The 17274-nt window shown below is 46.2% G+C and overlaps 3 protein-coding genes across 11 annotated transcripts; 2 read left to right on the top strand and 1 right to left on the bottom strand.

Annotated features, from left to right (window-relative positions):
• The first annotated feature begins 1342 nt into the window (after positions 1 to 1342).
• Positions 1343 to 6406, top strand: LOC122371487 (DNA-directed RNA polymerases I, II, and III subunit RPABC2-like). 5 transcript variants are annotated; one of them, XM_043347844.1, is made up of 2 exons: positions 1343 to 1602; positions 5900 to 6406. In XM_043347844.1, exon 2 carries the CDS (start codon positions 5923 to 5925, stop codon positions 6316 to 6318), a length of 396 nt encoding a protein of 131 aa, XP_043203779.1. In that variant the 5' UTR covers positions 1343 to 1602; positions 5900 to 5922; the 3' UTR covers positions 6319 to 6406. The 5 variants fall into 5 exon arrangements, with proteins under 5 accessions (XP_043203779.1, XP_043203783.1, XP_043203781.1 ...); XM_043347848.1 differs by lacking the exon at positions 1343 to 1602 and adding an exon at positions 2298 to 2388; XM_043347846.1 differs by lacking the exon at positions 1343 to 1602 and adding an exon at positions 2652 to 2670.
• Positions 6407 to 6675: 269 nt separating this feature from the next.
• LOC122371486 (MIT domain-containing protein 1-like) lies at positions 6676 to 9716 on the bottom strand. 2 transcript variants are annotated; one of them, XM_043347842.1, is made up of 5 exons: positions 9634 to 9716; positions 9236 to 9372; positions 8477 to 8716; positions 8101 to 8300; positions 6676 to 7139 (listed from the first exon to the last, which is right to left on the bottom strand). In XM_043347842.1, the coding sequence occupies exons 2-5, from the start codon at positions 9362 to 9364 to the stop codon at positions 6989 to 6991; spliced, it is 720 nt and encodes a 239-aa protein (XP_043203777.1). In that variant the 5' UTR covers positions 9365 to 9372; positions 9634 to 9716; the 3' UTR covers positions 6676 to 6988. The 2 variants fall into 2 exon arrangements, with proteins under 2 accessions (XP_043203777.1, XP_043203778.1); XM_043347843.1 differs by having other exon boundaries at positions 9507 to 9696.
• A 180-nt stretch (positions 9717 to 9896) lies between these two features.
• On the top strand, positions 9897 to 16908 carry LOC122371485 (synaptophysin-like protein 2). Of its 4 annotated transcripts, none has more exons than XM_043347837.1 (6): positions 9897 to 9975; positions 11321 to 11410; positions 12945 to 13072; positions 13379 to 13580; positions 13913 to 14110; positions 14889 to 16908. In XM_043347837.1, exons 2-6 carry the CDS (start codon positions 11348 to 11350, stop codon positions 15015 to 15017), a joined length of 720 nt encoding a protein of 239 aa, XP_043203772.1. In that variant the 5' UTR covers positions 9897 to 9975; positions 11321 to 11347; the 3' UTR covers positions 15018 to 16908. The 4 variants fall into 4 exon arrangements, with proteins under 4 accessions (XP_043203772.1, XP_043203773.1, XP_043203774.1 ...); XM_043347838.1 differs by having other exon boundaries at positions 9934 to 9975; positions 11305 to 11410; XM_043347839.1 differs by lacking the exon at positions 9897 to 9975 and adding an exon at positions 9986 to 10201.
• Positions 16909 to 17274: the final 366 nt, after the last annotated feature.

Raw genomic sequence — 17274 nt, 5'->3', positions numbered from 1 at the left:
CCAACCTTACCACCTACCTTCACACTGCCTGGGGCTCGATCTCCGACGGGTGCCAGACGGACACAATATACACGGATTTCTCTGCGGCTTTCCAAAGTGTTAATCATAAATTACTCCTGTTCAAACTATCCGAGTCTTACTGTATTAGCGGCAAAATTTTGGATTGGTTCGTCTCGTACCTGTCGGAGAGAGAGCAGAGAGTGATCGTGAATGGAAGAACTTCTGAGTGGGCTAAAGTAAAATCCGGAGTTCCGGAAGGGGCCCTTCTGGCCCCTTTGCTTTTTTCTCTCTTCATCAATGATTTGCCGACGGTTGTGTCGTCGTCCAAATGCGTCATGTATGCGGACGACGTCAAAATCTACCGGCAAATTTCAACTCCTGCTGATTGCGGCCTCCTTCAAACCGACCTCATCAACATTTGCAAATGGTCCACCGATTGGTGTCTCTCTCTCAACGCTCAGAAGTGCCTTTCGTTCACGGTCACTCTCAAAAGAGCACCCATCTTACACACCTACCTTGTCAACAGTTTCCCCCTTCAGCGTGTCGCAGAAGTTCGCGATCTTGGAATTGTGCTGGACTCTAAACTAACGTTTTCGGCTCATATTACCAGTTCAATAGCAAAAGCAAACAGAGCCCTCGGACAGCTATTCAGATCTTTCCAGACCGGCTTGCCCAGACAAAAACTTGATCAGAGGGCTCTGATAGCTACATATTACGCAAACGTCCGATCTATTCTTGAATACGGTAGTGTTGTGTGGTCTGGCGCAGCCAAAGTTCATTTAAAACGGTTAGAACGAGTCCAGCACAAATTCCTAATGTGGTTAGCAGCTCGGGCCGGTGGCACGGACAGATCAATTTGCCTGGAATACTGTCATCTTTTACACTTCTTCCATGTTTCGTCACTCGAGGCGCGGCGCACTCAGTTCGATCTTTTATTCCTGAAAAGCATTTACTCTGGACGCATCGACTCGTCTTTTTTATTAGCCTCGTTCGCACTACATGTACCAAGTCGTCCAACACGGAACGTCCAGTTGTTTAATGTGCCGTTTGCTCGAGTCTCGACGGTAAAGACAGGAACTTTTACAAGGCTGGCGGCCCAGGCAAATGATTTTATCGCCAGGAATCCTCAGGTGGATTTCACGTCGGATACCTTTATCTCTTTTAAATCATTCGTCGTGGTCCACTGCAGGAACATGCCTTTGAGAACCGTGTCTTAGAGATTTTAAAGTTTGTTTGTACTTTTCCTATTCTTATTGTTTTTTTTTTTTAATTTAATTTTATTTTTACTGTGTACTTTTATATTATATCCTATTATTTAATGGATCTCTTTCATGGATCTCTGTATTTTTAAGTGTCATCTAATTGCGAATGAGTGCTTAGTGTTTACCTTGTGTGTGTATTTTATGTTGTGATATGACTTCGCCTGTTAATGGGCCATGAGTCTGTTGGCGATTTATTTGAATAAATAAATAAATAAATAAATGACGTCATAGAACCAATTGATGAAACCGTTTAGACTTTGAGCGCATGAGTGCGATTTGCAACCCTCATACCTTGACCACATACAATATCGTGCGGCGGCGAACACACCTAGGACATTTTGTAAGTTTTTTTTTTTTAAATAAAATACGTTATTGGAGTATCTGCAAGCTGTGTAGCATGTGTACCTACATTTGTACATTTATTCTATAAAAGTCATGCATTTACGACTGTTTGTTTCTACCCTGTTGTCTAATCTGTCTAATTGTTGATAAATGATGAATGATATTGATGTATCAGCTCCTATAAATTTGCATTAACGTGATAAGGTTTTGAATCTTGACTATCTTTCAATCAAAGTTACCGATCAGGTCTGTTCATAACGACATATCGTTAACTCTTGCTAGATGTCTAATTCGGCAAATGTGTAGACAAAGTATCTACTTACCTATGGTGAAGATAAATGATCTAACTTGACCTAACCTTACCTACCAAAATAAAATCTTAAACCTGCAACATGCTAACCTTCAACCTACCAACCTAAAACCTACAGCCAGTAGTAGTAAAGGAGGTGTCACACTTATGTTTTGCAACCAAGAAGGGGGACTGTAGGCTAAGTTTAAGGTTGTAGGTAAGGTTAGGTTAGGTTTGGTTAGGTTTGGTTTGGTAAAGTTTGATAAGAAAGCATCTCTGGGTATAACACCTCTCCTTGGTTGCTTGCCAAAAGAAGTGTGATGCCTGCTTTATGACTACCCCTACAACCTACCAAGCACCAACCCACAACCTTGGTACCTAGGTACCAACTTACCAACCATACTTCATCTCCACATATAATGGTGGACGTTAATAGAGGGCACGTATTTTGGGATCTCAACCTAGTGGCACTTTTTGATATTATTTCAAATTCTTGTAAGTTGTTGATTATTAGATTATGTGAGCTATATATTTTAAACTTGTGTTGTTAATCTTTTTGGTAATTCAGGAACGCTCACTGCTGCATGCCCTGCAGCCACCTCTCCTGAATGGCCACCCATATACCAGTGTCTAATCTAGGTTAGTACCTAACTATTATCCTGGCTAACCTATAGGCTTTGGAGGAGTTTGGATAAGCTTAGAAGAGGAATGAGGGGGAGCTGTTCTTGAACAGCCATGGAGAACATCTCTGTGAGGAAATCAGCTGTTCGCAGGAATGTAGGTGCAGTAGATGTTGGATGGTGCACACTGCACCAGCATTGATTTTGGGATAAAAAAATCATATCAATAACTTTTTTTGATAAATTGGAAATTGTTTATTGTTATGAAAAAATGCCTTGTCCGATCCTGATCCTCAATCCATAGGTACCAGCATTTGTATGCTCATCAATTCTCACCTCCTAAGCAACTTTTGTTTGTATAATGTGTGCCAAATTTGTCTACCAGAGCCTCATCCGGGGTCCTGTTTCACAGCACCACGCTAGGTACAGTGTGGTACAGTGTGGTACATGTATCACTGTATTTGGTTTTCACGGAAACAACAATCTTGGAGCTTTAACATTTCAAGTCGGAGTTTGTTGATGTTTCCAATGAAACCCAATACAATATGTGTAGTAGGTATGCTTTAGCATCATGCCATGAAAAATGGCCCAGAATTCCAGCTTTTGGTTGGGATAAGGGAGGAGAGTAGTGTTGGTGAGATGTGGAATCAGAGGGAGTGATGGGAACCATCTTTTGAAGTGAGAGGAGGTTAAAGGAACTTAGAAGAAGTTGGAGGAACCACTGGAACATACACATCCGGCATGTTAAGATAGGTATATGCACAGTGTAGGTATATATATATAGGTATATTACAGGTCTGGATGGTAGTTGTTTTATGTAACTAATCATACTGTAACTCATAGGCGTCGCCAGAGATTTTCGGTTGGGGGGGCAAAATCAACTTTTGTGTTAAAACTTGCCTGTCCCCAGTCTTTACTCACTCGTTTTACATATCATTCGACGCGCAATGGTGCGAGGAATCAGATGGTGATAAAGGTTTCCTTCTAGCTATGACATGTAATTTTTTACAGAAAAATTCGAAATTTTGAAATTTCATGACAACGACTGGTAGAATGATACTATATAGTGGCTGCGATTGCCGACGCACTGCAGAGGGCCCCTGTGCAGACGCTCGACGCTCATGATCATTACCCAGAAAAAGGTGAAAAACGCTCCATTTAATCGGATCACCCTGCTTAAACCTCCATTCACGCATGCATGCAGAGGTTTTACGTGAAATGCATAGGACTTATCCCAGCCGCCGATCGTAGCTAAGTTGGGCATTCGGCGGAGAGTGAGTGTCGGAAGTGTGAATCGGAAGTAATTCATCTTTGCTCCAGTGTGAGAGGAAGTGTTTTGTTCACTCGAGTGTGAGCAACAGTTTCTCGTTTTTCGTGTGAAGGGAAGCGCTGCAAACGCGAACAAAAACTGTTAAACGGAACCAAAAGTTACGCACGGCATAGCGGCAAGGGATCCCTTAGAGATAGGTTTGGGACTTCCAGGCCATTTCAGGCCAATCAGGGTCAGTGCTGACTCTCAGAAGCATGCTTAGGATCCCGGAGATCGGCGTGGGTGACCTCAAATATTTACGTGTACCTACGTGGTGCTTTAGGGCTTTCCGAGCCCAAGGTGGGACCCTCAGAAGCCAGTGTGGGCGGCGGGCGCTAAGAGACTAGACCCAGGGTGAGCCTGGAGCCCTCAGATAACAGTGTGAACCCTCAGGGTCTGTGTCGAATCCTTAAGGACCCTACGTAGGGATATAATAAACATGTGTTGTTGACCTCAGAGGGACACGTGAGCTGTGACCTCTCAGATGCCGGCTTGGGGTTAGCAAAGTATGTCGCCTCAAAAGTTTGGCTGAACTATCAGAGGCCAGTTAAGGTTCTCAGAAATGTTCGAAGGCTCAAAGATCCCTGTATGGGCCCTCAGAAAACATGGACACCAGTGGGACTTTCAGAGGCCGGTTTGGGCCCTCTGAAAGCTTCTTTAGGGCTCAGTGGAGCTCCTTAGGAGCCTTTGTTTAAAGCAAGCTCATGAGCCCTGCGACACTTGTACGGTACTTGAGCCTGTCGCAGACATTTGACGAGAGTTGAGAAAGGCCTCGAAGATTTCGTTTCACGCTCTGAACGAAAATTGTGTCAGCACTCCAAAACTTATGAAAATCAGCTGTAAAATATAATAAAGAACGAACTAGGAACATGGAATGAATCACAGCATCGACATTTCCGAGTCTGGACTCGGAGTCTTGAAGATTTTGGCGACTGCGAGTCAGACTCTGGTTTGAACTGCACGCTCCAACCGAGTCTGACCTCACAGGCATTCTCAGAAAGGTACCCCCATTTTTTCCCGCCTCCAAAATCTCATCGGATCTGTATCGATCTCAGGGGGTGCCCGGTCCGAGGTTGGGGGGGGGGGCAAGCTGCCCCACTTGCCCCCCGTGGCGACGCTAATGCTGTAACTACTATAAATGTTTGGTATATACATCTATGGTATATATTATAGCTTTGATGGTAGAGATTTCAACTCCAGGTGGTGAGTGAAGCCTTAGAACCTGAGAGACTAGATCTGCAACTGATGCTGAATTGCTGAATTTCTGTAAGAAACCATCCCACCTTTAAATATGATAAAATAGCCAAAAAGTGTTGTTGCAATACAATCCCAGTGAATTCCGATAAAGTTTTTTACCTACAAACATAAACCTGGGAAAAATATGACTCTAAAACAGCACATATGTAAGAGACCTTTATTTATTATCATGTGGAATTTTTTGCTGAAATATTTCCATTCAATGAGACAGGATTAAAAGAGTGCACATGAGTGTTGCTTCTGTGTCTGTGGGATGTGACATTTCACAAAAAAAAAACAGCAATGAGTATAGGCGGCGGAACGGGGAGGGCACGGGGGCACCGTGCCCCCTTTGATTTTTGCATTCTAACATTAGCCCTATGGGCGTTGCATGGAAAGAATGGGACCAAAAGTCGGAAGTGCCTTAGACTACTCCCACACTACACTACTCCCTGCCGCTACTGACAGTGAGTAGTGTAGGCTGTAGCCCGTAGGTACTGTGAACATGTTGCGTTGATTTACATTGGGTGTCATCTGGTATTGAAACAGGATCCAGACAGTGAATTGGTACGTATAGCTGTACTGTATCTCTATCTACCTACATTGACCTGTGTAGTGTAGGTTGAGGTCATTTCCGTCCTTTGACCATATTTGGACAGGTCAAGGAATATGGAAAAAAAATTATCTTCTCTCCGAAACAAGTGCTTTGCAGTGTGACCGCCGATTACACCAATCATTTGTTTTTGCTCGACTACATCGCTCATCGCACACAGTCTGGTGACCTCGTCCGGCCCCGTGCTCTGTCACGCAGGTGACCTCGTCCCCGTGCTCTGTCACGCAGGTGACCTCTGATCACGGCTGGCCATGGCTGACGAGGGAGACTTCGATGGCGACAACGCCGGCGACGACTTCGAGGATGCCGACGACGCCGGCGACGATCTGGATGAGCTGGCCGAGGGTGACGGAGAGAACGTGGCCATCCTGCCGTCGGGCGAGGGTGGCGTGGCTGCCTCGGGGGCGGACCGCCAGACCACGCCCTTCATGACCAAGTACGAACGAGCGCGGGTGCTGGGCACGCGAGCCCTCCAGATCGCCATGTGCGCGCCCGTCATGGTGGAGCTGGAGGGAGAGACGGACCCGCTGCAGATCGCCATGAAGGAGCTCAAACAGCGCAAGATCCCCATCATCATCCGGAGGTACCTGCCCGACGGCAGCTACGAGGACTGGGGCATCGACGAGCTGATGATTGTCGATAACTAGACGTGCGGGCGGAGCGGCCGGCCGCCGCAGTTGCACACCATTCTCATATATCTGTATTTTGTGCTAATACATTATCATCATGTCCAATGTACTTGGTTTCAGGGTATACAAGCTAGACCGGATAGTGGATGCGTAAACTGGACCATGCATGTATCCAATTATGTAAGCTTGGTAACGACTGACGTTTTCTGGGTATATGTTCCGACAGCAAACATTAATCGTCTTTTTTTTTTAATCGAGAAAGAAAACGGATTGAGTGATGAAAATCGCCGCTTATATCGGATTTGCACGTGGCAGTCGTGCATTTCGTTGTAGTACCCACACCAAGCGGCACGGGTGACGTTTGAAAAACGCTTAAACATTTTAAAATAGTATTACAGGGCTCATTCACAGCATACGACGCTGGAAGAACAGTCTGGTCACGCCATACCAGATGATAGTTGTGCTTGGGTAACAATACATCTGAAAGCACGAAGCAACGATCACTATCTTACAAGAACAGGGCATAAAAATCACGTCGATAGTCAACACAAGATGAATCACACCAGTGTTGCATGCACGATGCATCAAAATTGTTTGTCTCTCGATGACAAGAGTCTGAACATCATCTGGTTAATGGTCATCAGTATCACAGCATAGGGCGTCAGACTTGGCTGCTAGCGTCGTGGCATTATTTAGATGCAGCCTTGTGTATTATATCAACTGTTGTCTCTTGACATGGCCGTAGGTCTAGGTCGTTGTACCCCAGGCAAAACTTGCTGGCCGGTGGCTTGAAGTAACTGAGTCCGCGCCCGATCTTTATTATCCACCCGTTGTTTATTCTGAAAAATGAAAGATGAAGCATTGTTGATTTCGCGTGAGTTCAGCATCCGCAAAATGAGGGATAATTATGCGGGATCGCCGGTAATAATTTGGTATTGCAGGGACCATCGATGCAATTAGTCACATTTTTATATTTTTTGCTTCACGAATGGCTCTTTTACTCGTTGTCATGTCCGTTCGTTGTACAGTGTCAGCCGCCTAAAACACCGAATGATCCCGGTGATCCCGGAAAACTATCCCTGATTAATACATACTTTACGGTGCGTTCACTGGAGATTAACCGTGCGTTAATTCGAAGGTAGCCGTGCACCAATTTAAATTGGTGCACGCTCGTGCAGTGATGAATTTCTCGACTGAAATTTTTCGGAAGGGTCATTGACTTCCTTCTAAGAATTCCCATAAAAGGCCCTTTTAATGTCATGGACTAAGATTAATTTTAATTTAAATTCGCACCGTTAAGCATGTATTAATTAGTTTAACACATGGTTTCCGTGCATAAATGGTTTTAACGCACTCGTGGATGGAATGGAGCACTTGTGCGTTAATGCACTCGTTTCACTCGTGCATTAACACACTCGTGCTCCAATCCATCCACGTCGTGCGTTAAAACCATTTACACACGGGAAACCATGTGTTAATATATATTATCCAGTACCGAACGCACGCTTGATAAGCGTGTGGCACAGCTCGATTGGCGCTGGACAGGTTATTTACTTAATGCGTTCAAGCAATGATGTCGCTAACGTATCGGGACATCTGACGGCCATTTCATAGTCAGTCCCTTGTTTTTGGGGCCTTGGTCAGTCCCTTATCATTACCGAGACAGCATGTCTACACACAACAGTCGCAACATTCGCGGACATTCGATCGATTTACAACAACCACGTGGATTGTTCATAAAACACACGGTTAAGAATGGTCTTGGATGCATGGCATAGCGTGAGGTGTAGCCACACTGACCTGATCTCCCGGTCGTGCAGCGTCTCCGAGAAGGTGATGGCCAGCTTGACGCCGCGCTCAGAGAGGGACGCTCCGATCTTGTTCAGCCGCTCCCTCTGCGCGTCGGCATCACCCGGGTCCGAGCCAGTCAGCAGGGTGATCTGACGCAGTCTCGGACACTTGCGCACGCACAGCTCACACAGCCGGAGAAAATTGTAACACTGCGGACAGACGGAGGACAATCAGACGGCGGATAATTACAAATTACTAATTTGAATTAGTACCGTCTTGTTAGACACTTAGTGAATTCACGCGCATTCCATCCAGTATGATGGCTATGCACTTCCGAGATGTGACTTTTTACTGGCGTGCCTCTCCCACCCCTCCTACCGCGCACCTGGTGCACGGCGCGGATGTAGGGGTCCTCCACTTCAACCACGGTAACAGCGCTGTCCAGGAACCTGCCGAACACACTCTCGTAGCTGTGACCCGTCGAGTCCTCATCGATGTGTAACTGCTCGTGGTACTTGCCAAGTCGCTTCTCTGCCTCGATTTGAGTCTTAAGTTTCTCGGCACGGTCCATGTATTCTGTGGCTTTGGTGCGGAACGCTGAGCGCCGTGAACCCTCTGGTAGGCCCTGTGGGCAATCAGCAGACATTGTGCTTGTTCACTGAGACTGAGGAGTATGTTTCTACCAAGGATGTCAACCAGCCTGGGTGACAGAGGCTGGGGATGTGACTCATAGTGCTGGCTGAAGCACCCACAACACCACTGGTGAAGAAAGAATGAAGAAAGTAAAACCCTCAGCAGGGCATGACTTAAGTGACTTAACGAGTGTTCAAAGTCAGAGAAAATGCTGTAGGCAGTAAATAAGAACTTACCATTGACTAAGAAAATGTAGAAAAAGTTTTATGGATTGGTTAACAGATAAATGGGTAGATGGGTGGGTTTGTATTTCACAAAGTATTTGTCCAAAACACAATATGTTGTGCTTATAGGTACCAAATTATCCATGATGATGAGACAATAATTTGATGATGATGCACAGTACACACATCTGAACAAATTACCTACTTGATAACCAGCTCTTAACAACCTAGGTAGGCCCTTCGGCCTGCAGCATGATGACAAGCCCTTAGATAACCTGTCAGCTGACCTTTATAACTTCCATCAGAAGGTGGAGGCCTTCTTGATAACATGTCATTGACTCTGTCCAGCGGCGTTTTGTATCCAACTCTACTGCTCGCTTTAGTACAGAGACAGCTGCGGCCTCCAATCCATCCATGACTGAACCTGCCAAAACAGGTCAATGTGCCAATCTGAGCAATCACAATCACCATAACCAGGATTCAGACAATAGTTACAACATACTGGCGAAAAACTGTACTCCTGCATGATCAAATAAATGCCACCAGTTGCCTACCTACCTGATAGAATGGAAACAAAAACAAATCTGAGTTAACTTGAACACACATAACACACGTGGATCTGAAGCAAACAGCTTAATCTGTCTAAAACTTATCAGAAAATAAATGACATATTACTTGTGTTTACCTGGATCAGCTAAAATATCTTAATTAATTGCATTTGCCCTAAAAGCAACAAGAAAATCCCCCACTCATCAACGTCCTGGCGGTAGTGTTCAAAAACGTATTCGGAAAAAAGGTTTGTGCGATCGGAGCGTCAATTGCTGAAGGTAATTGGCTTAAACCATTCACGAGCTGCGGCTGTTGCAGGTTGCCTGGCAACATCAGATGATTTTTAGAAAGTGCCTTTCTGTTGAACAGAAAGACGAGTCATGTGCGAGATACCGTCGCTGGTCGCTGCCATAAGCCTACTAAATACACACATTTCTTTCAAAGTCGAGGAGAGATAACAATTAGCGGGATTTCATTGGTAAGATGCCATTACATAGGTATTTTGAATGTGATTGTGATACGGATGTTTTTTATGGCTTTTTAGCTTCTCCTGCAAATGTAATGCAACCTCAACCTGTGGGTTGAAGTAGGGGCAGTACAGTAATGTCACAATTTGAATTGTGCCGTTTGGGAGGCAGAGGGGTAATCCTTATTTGTCCTCCCGGTCCGCCACTGGCTCCAGTACTTGTGGCATCATCAACCTAGTAGGTATAGTTAAAGTTCATATTTGAGAGCTAGTGAAAAGCCAGGGTTGGGCCCCAATTTGAATTCACATGACATAGGTACATTTAAGGGACGACGGTAAAAACAGGGCGCCTGGGGTGGTTTGATCAAGGTTCGTAAAATTCACACGTGTGACGTGACATTTAGTATGTAGAAGGCCCCATGGAGGCCCACGGAGGGGGAGAAGTTCCAAATGTCACGTGACTAATATGCCCTCCGGCGCCCTGTTTTCACCGGCCTCCCATTGAAGATGTCAGCTCCCGCAATACTGTAATGCCAGGTAGCTTCAAGCCATGAAACGCAATCATGAAACCATGCAAGCCATGTTCCCACAATCATCCCCATTTTTACCATGTTTTTTTCTGTCTAGGTTGTCATGGCTGGTTTACCAGGAAACCAGTGGGGGTCCAGCTCTGGTAGGAGCATAACTTGAACTTGAGTCTGGGTCTGGGATGGCCCTTTCTTAAAAATTTCTGGGCAGCATTTTTTTAGGTATACCCATTCTGACAGAATGGTCTTAGCCTAGGGCAAGTGCATAACCAACACGACAAACTCAGTGGCTATTTTTTCCATTGTTTTCACCCCGCCTCTCCAGTACCTTGGTCCACACCTTTAATCTACATCCCTGAAATTGATGTCATCTTTGTCAAATTACTGTTTGGAATAGCTCAGAACAAGTATAGTATCGCCACTTTGTTCAGTACATCAGACTTGGGCCTTTATAAAACTATAAGGCTGTTATCAGTAGCTCCCTCTATGCTATTCGATTGTGAATGACATGACATATTCTGCAGCTGATGTTTGTTTATGGCACAAGACATGTTGTTGTTACATATATGCTTTGCACACAATGCAAAGACAGCTGCATTTGAAAGTTTCTTTTCTTTTTCTTTGTAAATGTCATTCAATAATCTCTAAAAGCTTATTTCATTTCATGTTTGTGTATGTGTGTAATAGATGTTTCCTAATTAACCATGCTAAGGTCTTCTCAGCTTTTCAGTTTTGTTATGAGAATGAGCTTTTATTTTTAGCTAATTCACTTATGTATGGATGTTAAAATGTTTGATAGTGTTAGTTAGCTCAGCCTGTTTTTATTCCAGACTTGCAAGCTCACCCACGCTGTCATTATGCTTCAAGTGCATGTGGAAGTTCTAAAAGAGCCCCGTGGCTTTATAAAGATACTGCAGTTTGTAAGTGGCTTTTGATGTGACTTGTGCTGCTAGATTTAGTTTTACTTTACTTCCAGTGAGCTGTGTGATTTCCTGCACAAGGCTCTGTTTTACTATTAACCCTCGCCCCGTTGGGGGGGGCCATTTTGCCCCCCCCCCCTGTGGTTTTTCCTGAATAGCAAGAAAACGGCGGCGCGCAGCGCCGCCATATTTTCAGTACCTTCCCGGGCATCAATTTGACACCTTCACACCAAATTTCAAGTCTTAGGTCACCTATGGTCAGGAGTTATTGAGGTCAAACTGAGGTCATGTTCGAGCAAAAATGAGCAAAAAACATGCAATCTTGAAACGCTCACCAAATCTACAGTTGTCAAGCAATTTCAAAGTTCTTTATATGTTCTAGTAGACAAAAAGCGGCGCTACAAAACTGCTATCTCGGATTTTCAAAATTTTTGGTTTTTGACCAAAAAAAAAATTCAAAAAATTGATTTTTTTAGAAAAACTTTGAAAAAAATCCAAAAATTTTCCGAATTTCGAAATACCGGAATGTATGTAATAGTCCCAGCGCTCTTCTATATACATACCAAATTTCAGATCGATATCTCGTTTTTTGGCCAAGTTATAGCGAAAAAACTGTTCAAAAATGATGACGTCAAATTTTTGAACTCAATTTTTAGCAATTCTAGACCACGTACGGCAAAACAAAGACCACCATTGAACTCCCCGTGACGAGCTGCATCGATTCGATACCCATTTTATGCAAAAATATTAACTTTGAAATTTGACCTAATTTGACCTGACCTTGACCTGACCTTGACCTGACCTTGACCTGACCTTGACCAAAACGTGATCTAAGCTGGCCCCAAAGGCTGCCTGACCCATATAATCGCATTTGTCATGTAAAATGGACCATAAAACATGTATCACACGACACTTTCATATTGTGACCCCCCCCCCGTGACCTGACCTCTGTGACCTGACCTGGTATCAGTGACCTCAAATAGCAAAATATGTGTTTGAAGAACATTTCCCCATCGATGATTTTCAATGAAATGCATTTTACTCGATTTTACAACGCATTTCTTGAAGTGCCTGTAAACGGTGAAAATTGGACCTTTGACCTGACCTGTGACGTCATCGGTTTGACCTAGGTCAATAAAATTGGGTCACAAGGTAGTTCCCCGTTGGGGCTATCCAACGCCGTTTACCGCTTGTCGCTATGTTGCGTGGTTCTCGAGATCTTAGGGGGGGGGGGCCAAAATGCCCCCCCCCCCAACGGGGCGCGTTGCTCGGCAGAGTCCAACGGGGCGCGGGTTAACTGGAATAGTTATAAACGAAAAAGTTGTTATGTTTGAGATGCCTGATTGCAGTCAACATGCTCCACAGACCTTGCAATGCACTATGCATGAGTCATATTAAGCATGTTAATTGTTTTATAACCACCTTTCACAGTTAGCATGCAGCGAGTGACCTGCAGCTGGCATGTACGGTCCTGCACCCTGCTAGTATCATGCAATACGAGGCACCAACCATTGACCATGGATCACTTTGACAGCTTTTGGCGATCCTGGCATTTTCCACCACAGTGAGCTTCAGCACCTACTTCACGTTCCACGCCACGGTCCCGAACTGCCAGGGCGGACTGAACGATGTTGTCAGAAATACCGTCGAGTATCCGTTCGCGTGAGTTGCATCAAAATCTGCGGGTATTTCTTGGTCAGGTGGTTGTTCCTTATATCTTGAGCTAAGATGTTGTGTATTCTTCTCTGTTCAAGAGCATCGATAATGTGTTGTACAATTGGATGCATACTGATTTTTTTTCTATGTACGGTTTTTTCTAACTTTCCCAACTTCTTGTTCATTACGAGAAATTTAATAGAAGAACTTTGGACATCTTTCACCACTGTCAATCATCAGATTACCCGTCGCTCGAATTGCAGACTATACCACTCTGTGTTACTGAGCCCCCGTTCGGCCCCCCGTCGGCAGGCTGGACGCGGTGCTCATCCGTCAGACACTCTGCTCCAGCCCGCCGCAGACCGCCAGCTTCCACTTCCCCACCGACGTGTCGCCCCAGGCCAAGTTTTTCGTGGCGCTCGGAGTCATCTGCATGTTGTACGCGGTGCTGGCGCTGGTCGGATACGTCCTGCTGCACGACATGTACATCGGCAGACGCCTGATCCCCTCTGCGGTGAGCTCTAAGACCGTGGGGGTGATATTGCAGTACAGGGGGCTGTGGGCTTTAGTTCTGTTTTGCATATCCTAAGGTTGCCTCTATCTGCTGTATCCTGCTTATGACCGATGATGTCTGGTCTGTAGCTTCGATTAAAATCTGGCGGTCATATGTGACAGACAGTTTCGGTTTTTAAATGCCTTGACGTGTATTACTCTTAACTGGTTGTGGCATTGTAATGTATCGTTTCTATGAGTTCATTTTCACTTTGTGTTTACTATAACACCCAGTAAATCTACCCCTGTGACGGTTATTCGCCGTCTCCTACCCTTATCCACCGTCGCTGTCAGGACTTTGTGCTGCACGCGGCTCTGGCGTTCCTCTGGCTGGTGGCGGCGGCGGCGTGGGCGGCCGGCATGTCGACGCTGGCCGACGGCTCCGATCCGGAGCCGGCGCTCTCGCGTCTCTGTGACCAGCTGATCGGCGTCCAGTGCTCGGTGAACGGAGATGACCACCGTGGGTCGTTCGGCAAACTGAACGCCTCCCTGGTGAGTTGGCAGAGGGAGCGGCGGGCTGGAGAGGACGGGCTTGAGAGTCGGGAGGGCATAGTCATATTTCGGTAGGGACGCATGCTGGCTTTCTTTCTTAGTCATCGATTAGAATTGTAGATATTTTCAAATTCTTTGAAGAAGCTTTTACAATGAACACAAAGTTGATGTAGACAAAGGTCCACTGGGGTCCATGCGTTGCTCTACAGTTCATGATAAGGCTATGTTCTCTAATTTTAGGTATTACAGTAAGATACCTACTTATTGGATAATTCAGATTGATTGCTTGTTGCTTAGTCCGAGACGTTGACGGACAAACGGGACCATTGGTGTCACCTTCCTCGCATATGACAGCTACGTATTTGACCTATGGAGTGTCGAAGCTTATTTTACCTAGTGGCTTCCATTCAGGCCACCGTGATTAACGTGCAAGTTTTCGGGACAATGTTGGCTATCTAGGACTCGCGGACCACTATCAATGTAACCTTTAACAGTGTAACGTGTCTATCTCGTTTGGTGTCGCAACATAAGTGCAGATATTTGTGCGATAACCGATGAACCGTGTGTCGACCGAAGCCGAGTCAGCCCAGTGAGTGTTTGCGTTTGACCCCGCCTATTTGCTCTCCGTTCCTTATCGGTGACTTGTTGCTTGCCGGCTATCGTCTCCATTGTTCACTAGTGAGACCATTCACTCGGCAGTCGGCACTCATGCCTGGCCGTGAGCTTTCATCTGTTACTACCCTGCTAAAGTTTAACGCTTCTCTGTCCTTTCCGACAGTGTTTCGGCTTCCTGAATATGTTCGTGTGGGCGGCCAACCTGTGGTTCATCTTCAAGGAGACGATGTGGTACCGGGCGCGGCCGGAAAACGCTACCACCGCGGCCCCCGCGCCCTCCGCCAACGCCTAGTGGGGCTCCGGACGGGCTCAGAGAGGCTGTGCTGGCCGGTAGGTGGCGCCTCGCGTCCGCCCGTAGATCGCCAGTACCTACGTAGGTAGCGCTGCATGTCTGGCGCGGCGGCGGTCGGCCGCTGGCTGGCTCTGGTGACCGGCCGGCAGAGATCGCCCCAGTCGCCGCGTCGCGCCAGGTAGCTAGTCCTCTGCTCGTGCCAAGCGATGGTCCGTGGTGTCTGCAAGGATTGTACTCATCATCAAAACATCGGCCATGTTTTCTGGCCACGCGAATTTATGCGTAGTTTTTTTTTTGTCTTGTGAAAATGTTCTGTAATCTAATGTGTTCTTCCAGAAGTGCTCTTCCAATCAATACTGCCAAATGCGAGAAAAATAATCGTATATTAGACTGGGTTCAACATTGATCAATGCCCGAAGCACAAGGATGGTCTTAAGAGCAATGCCTGACCATAAAATGGCATGCCATTCAGCTCTTCATACGAATAATCGCGTACACTTTTCATCCGAGATACACGGGCCTGGATCTTGGGTGGATGGAGTCGGGCCATGAATGGGCAATTCCATTGCGCTGCTAAACATCTGTTAGTCTTTGAATTTATTTGAAACCGTTTTCATACATCTTAAGACCAGTTAGCTGTTCCGGCCTTGCCTTGTGGGGCATCAGGCGTATTTCTGATGCGAAGGCATCGCGCGAGTCAGTAACAGTTGCTGAGGTTTCTTGTCGCAGCTCCCGGTTTGGCCATACGCCTTGCGTAGTGTGCAGAGGCCGGGTGCTGGGTAAAATGTGGGCCCGAGTGGCTCAGTGAGCGTGGACTGGGCCCAAAATAACAAAATTGGCGCGTCATGAAGCACACAATAACAGTCGGTGAGGTACACCTCATAATCTGCGGCCGGCTGGACGAGTGATCGGTGTATCATGTAACCACTCAGCTTCGCCCCGATTTGTCGTGATTGTTTATAATTGTTTAGTTATGTTCGGTGTGAAGGTGATCTGTCGCGTCGGTCGCGAAAGTGATGCGGTCGCGATCGGTGCAATCGGTCCTATTAAGTGGCAGCTGCGTCCGCTGTCCGACAGTGTGTTTGCGTGTGTGTCTGTCTGTATACTCTCTGCGTGCGGATAATGCGTGCCGTCTTAATACTGGTATTGTTCCGTCCTTTGTGCTTATTTTGGGTGGACATCGGCACTTCGAAATGGCGGCGTCTTGGCTTGGCACATTCCATGAGGTGGATATTCACGGCCCAATCACTTAATGCTAGAGATGATTCATTCCGGTGAATGCTCGAAGAGATTATGGCTTTCCGTATTGAAAGCATGCTTTACTTTTATCACCCAGCTGTTCGCCATTGTTTATCGAAGACATCGCTTTTCAGGTTTTTGATTGAACAGTTCACCAACTCACGGCTATTCTTTTTGGGCGTTTTTGTCATTTTTGAGTCGGCGACTCCATTCCATTTTGCATCACTGGTCCTTCCTTTCCATCTCCAGCTGTTTCTCCGTCTCGCGTCTTCGTCCGGTTTCCATACATTCCTCTCAGTTTGCCGCATCATGGCCGTCTTTTCTGACTCGTGTCTGCTGTACCATATAGCCTGGTGTATGCGGCGCAGTAAGTGCCCTTTGGTCTGTAGCATGGTCTTGTGGCGTGGCCACACCATGCAGTGCCGGTCCCGAAGGACCTCCACCGAATTCGTTGTCGATGCTAAGCCGACGTCATGGGCCTCTGCCTTCCTTCCAGAGGTGCTGTCATTAACGTGTGTGTCATCCCTGTTCGCTTATCGGGAGGCACCCGTGTTATTAAGCCGTTCCAGGGTTCAAATGCTGGTCTTGCCTGGACGATAGTTAGCCGTGTGCCTTAGATGGACCAATCAGACAAATACATATATCACATGTGCACGAGTTTGTGATTATTGGGGTCGGGAGTTCCGCTATGTATAAGTAAAAAAAAAAAAAAGTTTATCATAACACTAGGCGGATTTCAGAGGACCTCCATTGGTACTCAGGAAGAGTGGCTGATGAAACTTGAATGGCTTCTACACATGTTTTAAACGGTGCTAAATGTCTGCTTGCTGCTTTCGGCGACGTTTACTGTTTCCAGGTAGTATCGGTGACTCCTAGCATTGTGCTTTTCTCCCAAATCGATCGTCACCCCAGCTCCCATCCTTTGTGCGGCGAGGCCGTCCAAACTCCGGGCTGTGTGACGGATGGCAGAGCCTGTCGTCGGGTCCGGCGCCTGTGAACAGTGCGCTGCTCCGGGACC

This window comes from Amphibalanus amphitrite, unplaced genomic scaffold, assembly GCF_019059575.1.
Source record: "Amphibalanus amphitrite isolate SeventyFive unplaced genomic scaffold, NRLGWU_Aamphi_draft 001249F_arrow, whole genome shotgun sequence".
Taxonomy (NCBI): Eukaryota; Metazoa; Arthropoda; class Thecostraca; order Balanomorpha; family Balanidae; genus Amphibalanus; species Amphibalanus amphitrite.
This window is presented reverse-complemented; position numbering and strand designations above follow the sequence as displayed.

Coding starts and splice junctions, on each gene's coding strand:
- LOC122371486 (XM_043347842.1), bottom strand. CDS start 9,364: ATGGATGGATTGGAGGCCGCAGCTGTCTCTGTACTAAAGCGAGCAGTA. Junction 8,717..9,235: donor TTCTGATGGAAGTTATAAAG/GTCAGCTGACAG, acceptor GATTGCCCACAG/GGCCTACCAGAGGGTTCACG. Junction 8,301..8,476: donor ACATCCGCGCCGTGCACCAG/GTGCGCGGTAGG, acceptor GTCTGTCCGCAG/TGTTACAATTTTCTCCGGCT.
- LOC122371485 (XM_043347837.1), top strand. CDS start 11,348: ATGCTTCAAGTGCATGTGGAAGTTCTAAAAGAGCCCCGTGGCTTTATA. Junction 11,411..12,944: donor TTATAAAGATACTGCAGTTT/GTAAGTGGCTTT, acceptor TCACTTTGACAG/CTTTTGGCGATCCTGGCATT. Junction 13,581..13,912: donor GACGCCTGATCCCCTCTGCG/GTGAGCTCTAAG, acceptor CGTCGCTGTCAG/GACTTTGTGCTGCACGCGGC.
- LOC122371487 (XM_043347844.1), top strand. CDS start 5,923: ATGGCTGACGAGGGAGACTTCGATGGCGACAACGCCGGCGACGACTTC.